Source organism: Wyeomyia smithii, chromosome 1, assembly GCF_029784165.1.
Source record: "Wyeomyia smithii strain HCP4-BCI-WySm-NY-G18 chromosome 1, ASM2978416v1, whole genome shotgun sequence".
Lineage (NCBI taxonomy): Eukaryota > Metazoa > Arthropoda > Insecta > Diptera > Culicidae > Wyeomyia > Wyeomyia smithii.
In genome coordinates, this window is record NC_073694.1 from 37,881,302 (window position 1) to 37,898,825 (window position 17,524).

Sequence of the window (17,524 nt, forward strand, 5' to 3'; positions counted from 1 at the left end):
CAGACTGATAGGAGGCGTGAGATTATAGACAAATAAAAAAAACCTGCAACCATCTGAAATGTAATAAAAGAACAGTTCACACGGCTAGTTTATTTACTAACAAGCTTCAGCGCATGGTAGGTTTTGGCTACCCACACCAACGCGACTACTAGGTAGATAAACAATTGAATCTTTCTGCTTCAATAGAAGCGTTGAAGGAACCTGAAAATCTCCATGAGTTTTACAATAAAGAATCATGAAAACAGCCATAAAGCTTCTGAGCATAACCAGTAGCAGCCAGTCATAAGAAGAGCTTTCGAGCTTTTAACCTAAACAAGTTTAAAAATAGAAAGAAAGCCAAGTCATCCGTGAGTCACAGTGAAAACGTGTTCTTTTGATTTTCACCGTTCCAAATTTTCTGAAAATTTATTTCTCTGAGTTTTTTTTATTTGAAATGCTTCTATTCCGGAAACATTTCGGCTTACACCGAGGGACATCTTTCTGAATTTCACTTATCTGACAGGAGCGTCTTCAAAGCACTAAACAATCTGGATGCTTCAAAAGGGCCTGGAGTTGATGGATTGACGCTATATATAATTAATTGTTCGTTGTGCAGCCGAACTAGTTACTCGGTAAACGATAGTTTTTCTAGCTGAGTGTACGTTCCCAATATGAAAAACTGCCAAGATAATTTCAATCCACAAAGCATAAATTTCGTTGAAAGTTATCGTGGAATATCGTTATTTTGCTGGAATCTCGTTGCCAAATAGATTCGATTTATATAGACTTTTAGAAAGCCTTTAATGTGGTTCCACACACTCAAATAATCGAAAAACTGCTACATTTGGGCTTCCCATGTTGAAAAGTTGATTGGCTGAGATCGTACCTTACTGGAAGAAAAGTTTTTGTCCAAATAGATTATGAAGTCTCTGTAACATTGGGTGTCACATCTGATGTATCTCAAGGGAGCATCTCCGGGCTTCTCATCTTTATCCTGTATAGAAACGAACTCGTTCAACGTTTGTTATCAGGAAAGCTATTCTTCGCAGACGACGATTAAATCTTCCGAGTAATTTCATCCGTTCTGTATTGTGCATCCCCGCAAGTTGACTTCGACAAGCCTTTGTTGTGGTTCACGCGTCGCCAAACTATGGTGGAATTAATTTATTAGACACCGCATCATATTTCGCATGGTCTTCTACAGAAGAAGCATACCACAAAAGATCACAACAATGGTCGCAGTGGTCCAAATCTTACAAAAAATGGTCTGATGTTAAAACGAGTACAGGAGCATTTTATACGATTCGTGCTTCGCCAGGTCCCATGGGCCTACCCTATAGAATTGCCACCCAACCTATCAATCTGCTTGTTGATTGGCTTGGAAACTTTGTCCGACAGACGTCTTAAGCTACAGCTGTAACCTGTGCGGTTGCAATTTCAGCATCGAGTGCAAAATTTCCCTAATTTCGGGTACTGCTGCGAGACTGTCTATGTAAAATAACCATGATTTGGCCCGTGATCGTGGGCTGCCGTTGTGTGTCGCTTGACGGATTGCTAAGCAGTGTATACTTCCTCGGCTAATCCACAAGGAGCAGTGAAAATGCCACCTCGCCAAAGACTACTGCACGGGAGTCTGCTGCAAAAAAAAACAGCCTGGAAGCAACCCCGGCAGCCGTTAAGAAGAGATACACACCAAAGACAGCAAGGAAAAACCCAATTTACTTCCTTTTTTATTCCTTTTTTGGGGTTCTAGCAAAGGTCCGAAAATCCATTAGAGGAACTTCGCCGCCCTGTAAGGGTTTCGCCTGTTACACAACGAATGTTCATTAGGGTGGGACAAAAAATAAGTACTAGCTCCAATGCACTTTTCGTGTTCCTTATGGGTCCTGTAACAACTGTGTAACTTTTCAGATCGATCGGTGGAACCCCTGATTTGCGCCCGATTTTTAAAGTTTCCATACGATTTTATATGGGAAAATCCACTTTTTCAAAACTTATCCTCTAGAAATTTCCAGTTGGCTCCTAAAAATACCAATACATGATATTTGTAGGAAATTTTCCTGGGAATAATTCTTCTGAAGACTGTAAGGCGCTACAAAACTTGTAGAAAAAGTTATTCACCTTAAACTGATCGAATGTCTGACGAACGGCTCAACATTGAATTTTTCCAGCAACACTGCTGCAGCATGCTGCTGTTGCAAACTCAACAACGTGATGAGAAACAGTTTCGCGTAGAATTAAGCTTGAAAGCGTGATTTTTTGCTCATAGTATCTTCGGAGAAAATGCTTAGAATATCAATCCCTATATTTTGATAGTATTCGTTGTGTGATTCATACCCCTAAAAGTGAGAAATCAGCTTTCTAAACACCCCTACGTAGTGAAAAACATTTTCGCGTGGGATTGAGCTTGAAGGTATGATATTTTGCTCACGTTATCTTCATTATCGGAGAGCTTGCTTAAAATATTAATTATTAAGTTTTGCCAAGCTTATCTCTAAAAGTTAGCAACTATCTTTTAAACTTATCCAAAAAGAACTGCAGTGTGCTGATGAGAGTGCTAACTGGCCACTGTAGTAGTCGCAGACTTGCCCAACTACGATACAGGATTTTCGGTCGTCATCTCGTGAATGAATCTTATTATAGATCTCTAGATTTGAAAAATATTCTTCAGTTCATTCTCAATTGCGGGAAGGAAAGAACTCTAGCGCCTTCTATGAATTTTTGCTGGAACTAGGACTAGGAAGACGAACACTATGGTTGGGAATTGTCAGAGTTCCTTCGCGATTACTCAGAAAAGGTTTGTCATTGATAATTCCTAGGACAACAATATCCCATGCTTGTTCTATGTTTTCAATCCCCTCTTTATCCTTTTCCTCTCCCACTTATAATACTTCCTTCTTCTTCTATCTCTTCCTTCCCTTCTTGTCAGGTAAATGATGAGTAGGTTCCTACGGTTAGGCACAAATCCACAAATTTTTGAAGACGAAAGACAAATAAATTAAAATTAAACATCTCCGCACACTGAAACAGCATATTGTTAGGAAGACATTTTTCGCAAATCTCATTCATTGATGAAATAAATTTATTTATTGCATCCACGTTTACAATTGCTACATCATCTACAACCAAATATAAAACAATGAATTCATGCTATCTGACCTTTTGGAACATCGACAAAGGTTTCAGCCTCAACGACTATCGTATTTTACGATACGGTTATAACTTTGAACCATCATCAGATCTTGTGTGGATTGCAGTTCAAACTGCGGATCAAACTGTAGACAAACGATGTTAGCTTTAAAGTTCAACTTTACTTTAATATAATTCAAAATTATTTCAATTATTTATTACCTCTTTCGAGGCCGTCCACATTCCACGTGGACAACTTAGATAGGAGGTAACGATAGTTTCCACGTGAACACAATATTTTTTCAAAAAAATAGAAATCCGCCAAAAATATATTGGCCTGCAATGAAAATTCTGAATTTTGAGTCCTTGTCAGCTGTATTTGTAATAAATTTGTCCTCTTTGTTTTTTTTTTTTTGACGATATTTTAGACATCGAGTATATGTTAAGAACCTTCAAGAATTTCAGGTAGTATAAGATTTTTTTTACTCTTGCGTTAACTTTTGTTAGCAGAGGTACTTTCCACTTTTTTTAAGTTGATTTTAAATCTTTTTACATAAACTTTGTTTAAACTATTTGAAGCATTTTCAACTAAACTCAAATCAGAATCACTTTTGTCTTTAGTCTGATTTATTTATGGATCCAGTTTTAGCTAAATTTGGAACCGGTTACTGCTTTGTCCTTTTCTTTTATTTAAAAGCATTTTTAAACCATTTGGCCGAATTTAACTAAGCGTTTTCTTCTTGACCTTATCCTCTCGTTAGAGTGACTTTAATAATTAAAGCTAAATTTAAAATCATTTTCTTAACTTTTGTTTTTTTTCTGGATTCTGGGAACGTTCCTAAGCTTTTCAGGTTAGTTCGGAATACCTAGTTGGCTTTATTCCTTTTTTTAAGAGGAATTTTTCTTATTGTTTTAGACGAGTTTTTTTCTTGTTTCTTTTTTACCTAAGAAGCATTTTCAGCTTTTATTGGTTAATTTATGGTCCTATTTTGTTTCAATCTCTTCTGGTTAATTAAAGCGTCTTAAACCATTTTCCTCTCTTGACTTTTTCTAGTCTTCTGAAAAAATTTTTCAATCATTTTTAACTGAATTTAGAATTCATCTCTTTTTGAAAAAAGTGTTTTCAGATGTTTCAAGCTACATTTACTAGATTCTATTTATTTTTACGACCTTTTAACCTATTCGGCCATTCGGGTACATTTACTAGAATTTTTATGCATTTCGAATTAATTTATTACCTCTTAGGCTGAATTTTGGTGGGATATTTTTCATTTTATGGCTATCTTATAATTACTAAATAAACCACAGAATAAACGTTTTTCAACTATTCTGTGTAAGAAAAATCTCCACATTGACAAAGAGTCAAAGTCAATGTTTACACTTTTTCACGAGAAGAAACGGGGGTTCTAGAATGACGATTGTTTTGTCCACATGGAATGTGGACAGCCTTCTTCTGGAAATTCACTACTTTCAACATAATCGATGTTATCAGGAACTTAGTAAACCACTCACAAATCGTTGGTTTTCTTGGCACAGAACCTTACCAAACCATTCTTTGGTCTACGTTTCGTATGTTTTCACCAAAACGCAATGCTTTATCAATAAACGAAATTCATTTTTTTTTTATTTTGAAAATAATTTTAAGCAGCATTGGCTGTATGTATTTAGTGTATTGAGACGAAATACTCGAAATGTGTAAAGAAAAGTAATACAAACATCAACTTGTTCACTATCTTTTTTCCCTATCAGCACTTGTTTTAGGATTATAAAACTGATATGGAAAACTTCAACAATAATCAATTAATGTTCCCAATCGAGGGATACTATTTCAATCCTCCCGAACTAATTTCAAGCAGTTTGCATCTGTGCAGCACCCAAATTGCACCATGGCTAAAATGCGGACCGTTTTCTTCGTCTGATTCAAATAGGCACCACTGATTAAGCCGTTCCTCACCATATTTCATTATTTCTTTAGCTTCACTCAAAATTCCATACACAACTCACGAAGATGATTACATCCGATTGCTGACAAATTTTGAAGGAGAAACAATTGCTTCACTAAATTCAAAGACATAACCGCAATCCAATGTTTTGAAAGCTCCAAAACACTGGTTCTGCGGTTATGACAGTACATGTTCTATTGAGAATTGTCCGATTTAACAGTAGCGCTTATTGTTTAATTTCACTAAGTGGGGCGAGATAACTCAAGCAAAAAATGATATTTCTACATTCTCTATCAACACATCTTTCTCCCGATCTAACTATTGTATGCTAAAGTTCTCATGGCACAGATGCAACGGTAGTTCTGACGTTTATTTATTTACTTCGCCACCTCGAAAATAATTAACAACGGCAATTTCCGAGAAATTTTAATGTGAAAATTTATGTTTTTAACAAATCAGTAAGAACTTTTACCAAAATTGGTTCGCATTGGGGAATTTCATTTTCAACCTGTGCAGACAATTGAGATGGAATAACCCAACTGGCGACTAGGAGTAACAGAAAAAAAACTGTGAATTAACGTCGCAGCGCTTTAATTGAGCTAATTTACGTACCATTCCCTTACCTAGCCTAGCAAGCACGAACTACCGAACGTTACCATCTTCGTTTTTCCTTTTTTTTATTTTGCACACACACACACACAAATACACTCAAACTGCAGTCGTACGTTTATTATTACCTGCCACTAAGGTAGCGATAATCGTAGTAGTATTGTTGCAACAGCTCGTTAACAGATTCTTTTTCTCCTGTCTATCTCTCGCTTTTAGTCAGCACCGAGGGCCACTGCAAAGCACACATAAACCGACCAGTGAACCGAGCATCGTGAGGACTACAGCTTGCCACTCTGACCGGCACAATATGCTAGCATCGGTCGAATTGCCGCTCCAGCATTACAATTTATGCTGAATTATCATAAAAGTCAGCTGAGTGTAAAGGCATAAACGGATTAATCTGCAGGTACGCTCGTTCTGCAGAAACTAGTTCTATTAGCCGTCACCCAGGAGGAGGAGGAGCAAAGGAGAGAACAAGCACAATCGCCATGGGCGCCAACAAAGTGGTGCTAGTGCTAGTGGCGTTACTTACGCACAATTTGGCAAGCTCATTTCCGCAGAATTATGATTACGTGATAGGAGCTAACTACGCTGGAACTGGAGCAGGATCGGGTGGATCGTCCAACCCGGGTGCAGGGAGCGCTGGTGGTAGAAATAGTAGTGAACCACGGTTCACATGCCCGGAGCCAACTCCAAACATCGACTGTAGCTGCATGTACGCCAGTGCAGATTACGAAATCCAGTGTCCTGTTATTAATCCGGAAATTACGGTGAAAATCCTGCCAGGAAAATACGCCCAGATACAGTGCTACGAGAAAAACGAATTCAGTGGAATGCCCATGCTGACCGTGGGCAGCACGGATCAAGTGAAAATCATACACTGCCCCTTGCCGCAGCGGAAATCGATTCGACAGTTCATCAGCTTCCTTGGTGTTAAAAATGTCAAAGATTTCTGGTATCAGAACTACGGTAAAGATCTGGGAGTTCGTTTGGTTCGGCAGCATTTCGAGGGCATGCAGGATCTGGAGAAATTGTTCCTAAGCTCAGGAATCGAAGACATCCAGCCAGATCTGTTTGCGGATTTACCGAATCTCAAGTGGTTGATTTTACGCAGTAATCATGTGAAACTATTGCACAACGTATTTGACAATTTAACAAATTTGATGATTCTGGAACTTGGCGCCAATCAGATTACAGAGCTAGAGCCGGGTCTATTCAAAAATCAGCACAAGCTTCGTCATCTAAATTTGTGGCGCAATCAGCTACGTAACATTACCAAAGAATCGTTCCGAGGAGCAGAGACTCTTCAAGAGCTTGACCTCTCGGTCAATGCTATCGAATCGCTGCAACAGGATGTGTTCAGTTTGCTGCCCGATCTCAGTGTGCTCAATCTCAGCTTTAATCGATTCGTAAGTCTCCCCGAATTGCTTTTAGCCGACAACCGTAAGCTCAAAGAATTTAGATTCATCAACAACCAAGCGCCGTTGCAAACTCTGCCCGAAAATTTCCTCAGCAATCTACTGCAACTGAAAACCGTCATACTCAACCGGTGCAGCTTCACCCACCTGCCTGCCTCGCTGCTTCGTGGCTCCACCGATATCACCCATCTGGATTTGAGCTACAATCAGCTTATCTCGCTACCGGAGCTGCTGCTACGAGATCAACTGAAACTCCAAGATCTGAACCTTGCCTACAACGAATTGGAAACGCTCCCGGAAGGGCTTTTCGAAAACACGAAAGAACTTCTCACTCTGCAGTTGTCATTCAACCGGCTCTACAATTTATCAGCGTAAGTTACAAAAACACACAAAAAATGTCTATATTCTAACCATTTCCCTTTTTGTATTTTAGAACTGTCTTCGCTTCACTGACTAAACTGACCGTCCTAAACCTGGACAACAACCACCTTCACATCATCGACCGGTTAACCTTCAGTAGCACGCCTGCCCTGGAGAAACTGTACATGCAGAACAACCAGCTGTCCTTCCACTCGTTCAGCTTCGTCATGGAGGAACAGGATTTTGTGGATGGTGACAATACGCCGTTCCAATATTTAAACAAGCTTAGCGTTCTAAACCTGCGCAACAACAGCATCACCACCATCTTCCGTGACTGGAACTTCAACAATCTAGCACTGCGAGAGCTGGATCTAAGTTACAACAACATCTCAACCCTGTCATATCTCAGTCTACAGTTTCTGTCCCAGGATATCCACGTAAATTTATCCCACAACCGAATCTCCGAGATTGACCTAAAAGACATGGAACCCATCATTACATCTCCGGGACAGCAGGATAAATCCAAAATTCAAGTAGACGTCAACGACAACCCACTGAACTGTAACTGCGTCATTTTCTCCTTCGTACAATATCTGCTTAAAGAACTAGACAGCACTGTATACAGCAAGGTACAGCTCAACGCTAATCAGTTGTACTGTGCAGAACCTAAGGAACATCGCGGCAGCTTGGTTGGCCAGCTACAAACCAAAGACCTGCTCTGTCCGCTAGATCAACCGGGCACGGAAATTAAACACTGTCCTACGAACTGCACCTGCTTCGTGCGCCCACTCGATCGTGGAGTTATCGTCAACTGCACCGGACAGAGTCTGCTGGAGGTTCCACCACTTCCACAACCCACAGAGTTTGGATTCAACTTTTTGGAACTGCACATCGAGGACAACAACATCACCCGGCTGCCAACCGACAATCTCACTGGGTATGCTAAGGTTGCTGAACTATACGCCCACAACAATGCGATTTCACAGCTGGAGCCCGAAAATCTGCCATCAAGCCTACGCATCCTGGATGTTACCAAAAACCGATTGACTATGCTGAACCAAACGGTTGTTGAGGCGCTGAATGCCAGCAAACAGCTGGAGAGTCTGCGTCTTTCCGACAACAAATGGAGCTGCGATTGTGCTTCGACACAATTTTTGAACTTTGTTCAGCAGAATCACAAGCGTATTGGAGACATCGGTAAGGTGACCTGTGCGGATGGCAAGGAGTTCGACTCGATCACCATTAACGATCTTTGTCGCGAAAATACCACCTTGATCATCACGGTCAGCGTTGTTCTGTCGATATTGGGACTTCTGATTGGATTGTTTACCGTGCTATACTTTACCTACCAAATGGAAATCAAAGTTTGGTTGTTTATGCACAATCTATGCATGTGGTGGGTTTCGGAAGAAGAACTCGACAAGGACAAACTATACGACGCATTTATTTCGTACTCGCATAAAGATGAGGATTTCATTACGGAACACCTGGTGACCACACTGGAGAAAGAACCGATGAACTTCAAAACTTGCTGGCATGTACGCGACTTTATGCCGGGGGAATTGATTCCAACTCAGGTGAATATTTTTTTAACGCCAAATCTTCAAACCTTCTCTAACTAAATTATTTTTTCCTCTTTCTAGATCGCCAAATCCGTGGAAGATTCCCGACGAACAATCGTGGTACTTTCGAAGAACTTCCAAGAATCGGTCTGGGCCCGAATGGAGTTCCGAACAGCGCACCTTAACGCGATGGCCGAAAACCGCGCACGAGTCATCGTCATCATCTACGATGACGATTTAGACATGGAACACATGGACACCGAATTGAAGGCCTACCTCAAGATGAACACCTACGTCAAATGGGGCGATCCGTGGTTCTGGGACAAACTCCGCTACGCAATGCCACACCCACCAACGGTGAAAGGTTTGAAAGGAAAGGGTCTGATAAAAAACCATATCAAAAGCTCTATCGACGACAAGCTGGAATTGATCAAACCCGTCTCGGTTACTCCTCCACAACTTACAACCCCGCCAGCGGAAATGAATGGCAAACGGACTGCTCCATTCATCATCTCTAATGGCAAACCGGCCGGAAACGGTTACCACGCCACCAACGGAGGACCCATAACGAATGGGCACGTTGCAAACGGACATGTCAACCGAGCATTTACCATTAACACTAATGCCAAACAAAGTGACGTGTAGCCGACAGCTTCAGCGTCATCAATTCTTTGAACAAGCGACTCGTGAGAAGTTCTATCATTAGTAGCAGCAGTAACCAAACATGAATCAGACTGACGTAAGGCGGTGAGATTATAAACGAAAAATAAAAACTCATAACGACAACTCAATCGGGCTCGAGCTGAAAATACAACAATCTGAAATGTGATAAAAGGGTAGTCCCGCGGGGCAGAACATCGTGCTAATTTGTTGACTAACAAATATCAGTCGTATGGCAGATTTTGGCTGCCCATACCAACGCGGCTAATAGGTAGATAAACGATTAAGCCAATCTGCTTCCATGAAAGTGTGGAAGAAACCTGATATTTTCCAAGAGTGTAATAATAAAGTATCTAAAAAACGGCTCTGATGCTTGTAAGCAAGGCCAGTAGCAGCGAGTAATAATTAGAGCTTTCGAGCTTCAAACTTAAACACGAATCATCGAAGAGCCTTTTGTACATAATAAAAAGACTTATTTTTATATATCAACTCGAATAAGCAATCAACTTTTCAGCAGACTAGCATGTTCTGTGTTTATGTAGCAATTTATGTTCTTGTAAAGTTTTCTATCGTTAGCAATGCGACTCTTGTCGTGTGCTTGACGATCGGCTTGACACACTAAGCAGCGAGGTTCCAGAGAAGATTTTTCCCCCACGTTTCTGTTTAGCGTAACAATTTAATTGAACCACAACTGCTAGTGATCTCCGGGGTCCTTTGCGCACGAGTTAGTAGGGTTTTTTGCATTAAAATTTAGAAACAAAAAAAAACACTCCTAGCTGTAAGTAGTTTTGAATAAAACACGATGAAACAAGTATCTGATCTTATCCAAAAAAATGTAGCAATATGAGAAGACGAATTGCCACAAGGGCGAAATTAAAGAACTGTATACATAAAATAAAGTTGTAAATTTTTAGCTAGTGTATTCGTTTTTTTTTTTGTATAATTGTGTGGATGACTGCCGAAAGCAAGATTATGGGGCCAAAGATAAGGTGGGGGGCGAAATTCATGAGTAATCACTAACATTCAAAATGCGATAATTACAATGATTAGAAATTGCCTGCGCAGTCAAAAAGTGAAATCCACTCACCTCGTTTACAGCAAAGCTTTCCTTGTTGGCACAGCTAACTCGTAGATTAACGTTGACGTTACCTGAAAGCAGTCAAATTAAAATTCTAATCACCGTTATTATACCTTAAATCATCTCACCTCCAGTTGGCTTGCAATTCGAATCGGCCATTGTGAAGAACATTTTGACCGCTTGTTCTTTATAGTCTACAACTGCGGTTACATTCTTGCTGCACAGATCAATCTTTCCTTCCTTTAGCTCAGCAGAGCCACTAGCTGTGCTGGGATTTATCAGTAATGCTCCGAGTGGGAAAATTGTTTGCAAATTCAATCCCTCGCTTGTTTGCTTATTATTTACGGAACAATCTCCGGATATGAATTCGGCTCTAAGATTGGGACAAACCGCATTCGTTGGCCACTCGAACCGATAGTGGCAATCGTGTTGTATTTCTTGTAGTATTGGCAATCCACGGCCAGCTTTCGGCTCACAATAGAACTCAATCTCAGTGGAAAGATCCGTAGCGTTATCCTTCGGACAGGTATTTCCCCGCAAATATCGCAACTGTACTCGGTCTCCCACCACAGTCAACGATACATCCGGATAGCCCAGGGAGAGTTCATTCGTGGGCAGAGACTGTGATGAGTCTTGAGTAGCTAGACAAGCAGCTGATCCTCCAGGACAACCAAGACCAAACTGAGAAAGCAAAGGACGGCACACGTTTAGGTAGAACTTTTGTCGTTTATCCACGCTACTGGACAGCGATTCGTTGACCAATGCTTCGTAATTCTTCACAGAGGAAATAAGCGGAGTTAGATCCACTTCTTGGTCATTGGAAAAATTCATTGCCGAACAGGATATCTCACGAGTGCACGCGAGTTCTGTTTCTAACTGAATCATCACCTCACAGTTAGTCGCTTCCACAAGCTTTGGAGCTGATTTTTCTCCCTTATCCGTCTGGCATATAAACTCTATCTTTGTGGCCCATCGCTTCTGATTGTCCTGGTTGCAGATTGATCCCGACGAATAGTAAAGATATGGTGCCCCAGTGATATTATACAGAAGTACGTCATTTATGGCACCTACATTCATGGCTTGGGAATTATTGGGTGTCAACTGGCACGCCCCTGATTGTTCAGGGCACTGGCTCTTTGCCGATTTGCATATACTGAACTCATACAAAGAATCCCCTTGTCCGACGGTATACTTTTGATTAGCTAGAGAAGACATGTTGAAAACCAACCCGCTGATAGGATCCATCACTGCACAAGGTTCTTGCTTCTTACAAGCTAGCGACGTTCTCCACGAAAAGAGGTAAGTGCAATGTTCTTGTCCAACATATTCTGGTATTTCTTCCGTTGCTTTGGGGTCACATTCGAAAATAATCTTGGAACTTTGGCATGAACCTTCTTTTGACAGCAAATTCATAACCAGTTTGCCATTCTCGATGGTTGGATTTGGATCGGTTTGACCATAATCGTGGAACTTCCGTTCATAATTCTCCTCCGTATCATTCACGTAGCACACACTGACACCCGGAGGGCACATCGTCATGTGTCCATAGTGTACGGGTTTACATATAGTCACAAAAAAGTGCGAACCATTACGATCTGAAACGTGATGATTAACATGACTCAGTGGCAGAAGGTTGAAGGTATGTCCTGTTGCATCCTTCACAGCACATTCGTTATTCTTCACCCTGTCCGGCAAAGGTGCACACGCCAGTTGCGTCGTCCAGAACATAAAATAGTTGCACTGATCCTCTGAATACGGAACCACGTTCATCGGTTCGGTCTCCACTCCGTAACTGCACATCAGTATAATATCGAACGTGTAGTTTTTGTCCTCTCGGCATCGCTCACCACCGCTAAAATTAAAGTGCAACCTGCCATCGACAAACTGGAGGGTCGATTTTATGCCCAAAAGAATTTCGGTTCCGTTTCGCCGACGGAGACATGCCGCACCGCCGGAAACGCCGTGACACTTGGTGTCCAACTGATCGCACACGTCGAATATAAACTTCTCGTTGATGTCCGAGGTTGCGTGGTGCGCTAGGTCCGAATTAAGCCCCGAAAGATTGAAGGTCGTATTGTACAACGGTTCCTTGATAACGCAGTTTTCACCGGTCAGAATCTGCAAAAAAGATAACCCATGAAAAAAATTTATCATAACTCAAGTTATGTTTGCTTATACGCTAACAAAAAAAATCAAACAAAAGACATATTTGTTAGTTTGGTGATATCGGTAACTCATGCGATTTCGAACAATTGAAATCTCCAATGATTTGGCTAACTATTTTCAAAATTTATACCGAAAAATATTTGATTTTTTTTCAGAATATGAGAGATGGATACTTCTGCAGGAAAAGTTGTTTTAATCAAAAAATTTATAATCTTATCAAACGTTAAAAATGGAATGTAGTCTTGGAAAAATTTATAAATCACATTATTTTGTACTTGATTTTGTTTTGTATTTCATTAATAAAACACTGCTAAATTTGAAAGGAAATTCGTAACAAAGGTCGCTTATAGTTTACTAGATTGGCATTTTTAGTGAAAAAAAAAATTCTGAAAATTTGTAATAATATAGGAAAATGTAGGAGGACGTTTGAATTTCCTTTGTCCATACTTCAAAAAGATATAGAATCGTATTTTATTGTTGAGGATAATGCATATTAATTTTTATTAGTGTCAAAATTTAAAAAAAAACTTCGACATTCTAAAGTAGATTATAATTTTTCATAATTCCATGATGTCACCAAACACACAAAATTTAAATAAAATTTTAAATGGAGCCCTCAAAGTCTGTGTGAGTTGGCGTGAAATCACTCTCCAGATTTGTTTATTAAAAAAAATACTAGGTAATTCCGAAACAAAATAAAAAAGAAAAACTAAAGTACCTGCATAGTACCAAATCGGATACCTACCAGGTTATTGCCATACGATCCCGCCACAAGGAGCATTACTATTATTGTCATTAGCATCATCGTTGCTAAACACCTGTCGGTGCCCGAAAGGCACACCATTGTTGTGTAGTACGGTTTATTGATTGTTGTGGCTTGTTAGCACTAAACTCCTGTCCACTTTTTTAGTTCCAGCCAAAGAAAAAACTTTTTGCGTTTCTGATTCGCTGACAGTATTTTTTACGAGAATCAACGCTCGATACGTGTAGGTATATTTCATTAAAGACGACACACGTTAACTGCAGGTAATATAATACATACCCGTTAGCACAGGTTAACACTTTCAACTTCAACACACACACAAAAGGAGACTGATAAGACTTATCCGTAATCAAAACACAACCGAGAACAAAGCACAACCTCGATGTTGTTACAAAGTTAAAACTTTTACTGGTGCGAAATTCAATTGTTACAGGCGTCTTCTACTTATAAACCAAATGAGTGACAAAACCAATTTGAAGTCAACAACACGCAACACCGACTCACAGAGTAATCAAAAAGCCGAAAATGAACGAATCTTGGTGAGAGTAAAAATCAGACAAAATTACATTCCCTGATTTTATATCACCTTGTACAATTTCGAAAATTTTTCCGTGTTTACAAAGGTAAACAATTAAAAACTACTTCGAGCTTAGTTTTCCCGTAAATGAAAGTTAGCGAACCTAAAAGTTAGCGAACCTATACAATGTATAGGTTCGCTAATAAAAGTAGAGCACAACACAAATGCAACTCTGTTACACTAATCCGAACCGCCCGAGAACCGAACAAACACTAGTGCTGCCAGTGTGCTATCGGTGTTATCCTTCTCCTTCGACAAAATCGCTTAATCATTACCACTGCATTGGCATCCCTGCACTACAACCACCCACACAACTCTACGCACTGACTGCTTGCCTTGCGAAAATCGGAACAAAAATGAATAAGATTTTCTTTCTATCAGTTGTCGCCTGACGCAAGGAACCGATGAATCATCCGTTTATCAAAGGGCAATTTTAACACAAATATCCGAATTACAATGCTAATAAAGTATATTCGTTATTCATCCACACCTTTGTGCGATGTAAAAATAGGTACCAAATGGTAAACTCATGTAAAACGAACTTTTTTATCGTATCAATTTCACTCGCACGAACCCAACTTGTTTGCACGGCGGAACGAATAAAATTGCAGGTTTTGTTTTGCTCCAATCATTCTTCGAACGCTTTGCGAGCGACACAACAAGGAACGTATGCACATGTGTGCGTGCAGGAAATTTTCGAAACTCAAGCATCAATCACCAAAAAGGTGTAAATTTTTTATTCATTCAAAAATTTTTTTTTTTCAAAATCTCACTACTCTCCAGAATAATTCTAATAGAATGGAAATAAATTTCATTGGTACATTTTTACAATTAGTGTTAGGTCCGATGAGTTCACTTAATCCAATTACTGATTTAGTCTAACCTCTTTAATATTATTTCTTGATTTTTAGGTAGAACTGGAAATAACTCTGCTGATTTTTTTTGGAAAGTATTTAACAGAAATGAGCCGTTGCGGAACAGAGTGGTCTGAAGACGTGCAACATAGAAACGTCGAATTCAATGTTTTTGCTTTCTTCTTGCTCGTTTTTGCTGTACACTGTAAAAAATCGACACGCTACTGCCAACTGGATTCCACTTACTTCTGTGCTAATAGATGAAACATTTCGTATCTACGTGGAATACACTTGCGTTTCAGTTCACAGCACAAATTCAAGTGTCTCACACTTCGGTTTGCCATGTCATGCATACCAAAATTAATCATTTTACACTCAGATTTCAATGCTTATACAAAAGCATTAGGGATTAGCGTGCGTTTTTTTGGCGTGGGACTACGTCTTTGTTTATTATACTGCATTCTGCATTCTGTAAAATTGGAAATGAAACTGGTGAATGTTGCGTCAGATTTCAAACGTTGATAACAGCATAACCACATGATGGATAACAATAACCAATATGTTGTTGGATAGATAAAATGTGTAACAATTTTGTAATAAGATAGTAATCACTCTAATTTCATTGTTAAGCGGTAAAATTTATAAAAAAGTTCAACGACAAATTTACGCGAATAATGAACCAATTACATGCGATCATTCCGAGCACAGACGACGTGAATGGACACCATCCGTTCCCTGTTATATTCTCTGTATCAATATCGAAAAAAAATTGACAGAGTCTCCCCGTCCCAATAGGTCAATTTATTTTTGCTTCCATGAGCTTAGACTAATGTGACGTCTCGAAGGTAAAAGTTTTCCGAAAAGTTTGAAACAACCCCCATCCTTGAACAATTTCTAAACCTGCTTTCGTAACCTAATAAAAACTGATGTCTTGAAAGAAAACATGTCGGTAAAAGCAACAGTACCAGTGGAGAAAAGAACCGCAGGTCTCTCGTCATCTATGATTGCAGCGGTACTCTTCTATTCGTACATTTCAGCGGTACATTTCTACGCGTACTGCAGCGGTACTATTCGTACTGCAGCGATACTATTCGTATTGCAGTGGTACACTTTTCTTCATACATTTCTATTCGTGTGCAATCGAGGAAAAAATGCAATGCTGCTGATAATGGTGATTGAAACTTAATCTAATAAATATGATTACCATAAATTACTCAACAAGAATTGTAAATTTTTGGAACCGGATAGTATCGAAAGAGTAAATTCCCAAATATACACATTTAAAGAATTGGTTGATTTAATCGGAGTTAAATAAAACAAAACCAACGTAAGTATTATCCCGATCAGTCAAAGATATCAGGATTGTAACAAATCTTGATATTTTGTTACAAACTTTTTGTATAACTTGTATTCTAAACTTGGTCTCGTTAATAGTTAAAATATCAAAATACCTATCAAAATTACTTACTGATTATTACAAATTATAGCAAATTTTGTAAGGTTTTTGGCGGAAAAAGATCAGAATTTTTTAGAATATACGATATTTTGTTGATTGAATATCAAATTTTGTTATAAATATGCTCATAAAAAACACTCTTTTCAACATTCAAGTGTATGATAACAGAATTTAATATAATTCTGTACTTATTATCATTCTGGAATATCAAGAATATTACAGGCTTTGTTATTCCTATCAAGTTCAGATATATTTGCGATGGCTGTTTGTTATAATCGTTTGATCGGGATTGGATTTGGTTTTTGAGGATATAGAGTTAATTCTGACTTTGACGCATTACGAGAAATTCTCGGTGCTTCTTCTACAAGCACGATATGCTTGTGCCTTGTCAAATACAATACACGCCGCAGGTATAATATCGCCAAATATAAACGTTATTCTTTCAAGTGTTGTTGAATATATTTCACAAATTGATTTCTGGGGGAGGCTTTAAATAAAAATACGTACAGTCACTGAGCAAACACATTGATTCTGTCTGCGGACTGTATAATTTGTATATTTTGTAACAAAAAATCCCCTAATTACAGTGTTTAGTCCCACGTCACCATTTCATGCAACCCTAGGGCTGTATACCTTGTAGCATTTTTCAGTGTAGCAATACTCAGAGAGAGAGATATGCGAAGAGAATGTTGTGAGCCAAACGAACATGTCAAAATCCGAGCCAAACGAACAAGAAAGATAACACATTGAAAGGTGTTCCATCAGGTACAATAAAGGATATATTTGTTTTCACACGTTTTTCATGTTTAATTGGGTCCTAAAGTTTTAAATGGTTTTCTAATTTTTATATATCAGCTGGAAGAGTGCAATTTTCTGAGGAAAACGTGATTTTAAAAAAATGTTTATCGTTTCCTTCGATTTTTAAATGAAGAATAAAAAACTGCTCGAAGTGCCTTTAATGACAGTTCTC

The 17,524-nt window shown here is 39.1% G+C and overlaps 2 protein-coding genes across 2 annotated transcripts in view; one reads left to right on the forward strand and one right to left on the reverse strand.

Annotated features, from left to right (window-relative positions):
- The window catches only part of LOC129716702 (uncharacterized), a 125,971-nt gene extending 115,389 nt beyond the window's left edge, over positions 1-10,582 (forward strand). The window contains exons 8-10 of the mRNA XM_055666536.1: positions 6,029-7,449; positions 7,512-9,015; positions 9,082-10,582. Of these exons, the coding sequence (XP_055522511.1) occupies positions 6,029-7,449; positions 7,512-9,015; positions 9,082-9,645 (3,489 nt within the window). The 3' untranslated portion in view covers positions 9,646-10,582. The remainder of the gene's footprint in view (positions 1-6,028; positions 7,450-7,511; positions 9,016-9,081) is intronic.
- A 1,112-nt stretch (positions 10,583-11,694) lies between these two features.
- Positions 11,695-13,748, reverse strand: LOC129716703 (cation-independent mannose-6-phosphate receptor). The gene is made up of 3 exons (XM_055666537.1): positions 13,650-13,748; positions 11,784-12,856; positions 11,695-11,725 (listed from the first exon to the last, which is right to left on the reverse strand). Exons 1-3 carry the CDS (start codon positions 13,746-13,748, stop codon positions 11,695-11,697), a joined length of 1,203 nt encoding a protein of 400 aa, XP_055522512.1.
- Positions 13,749-17,524: the final 3,776 nt, after the last annotated feature.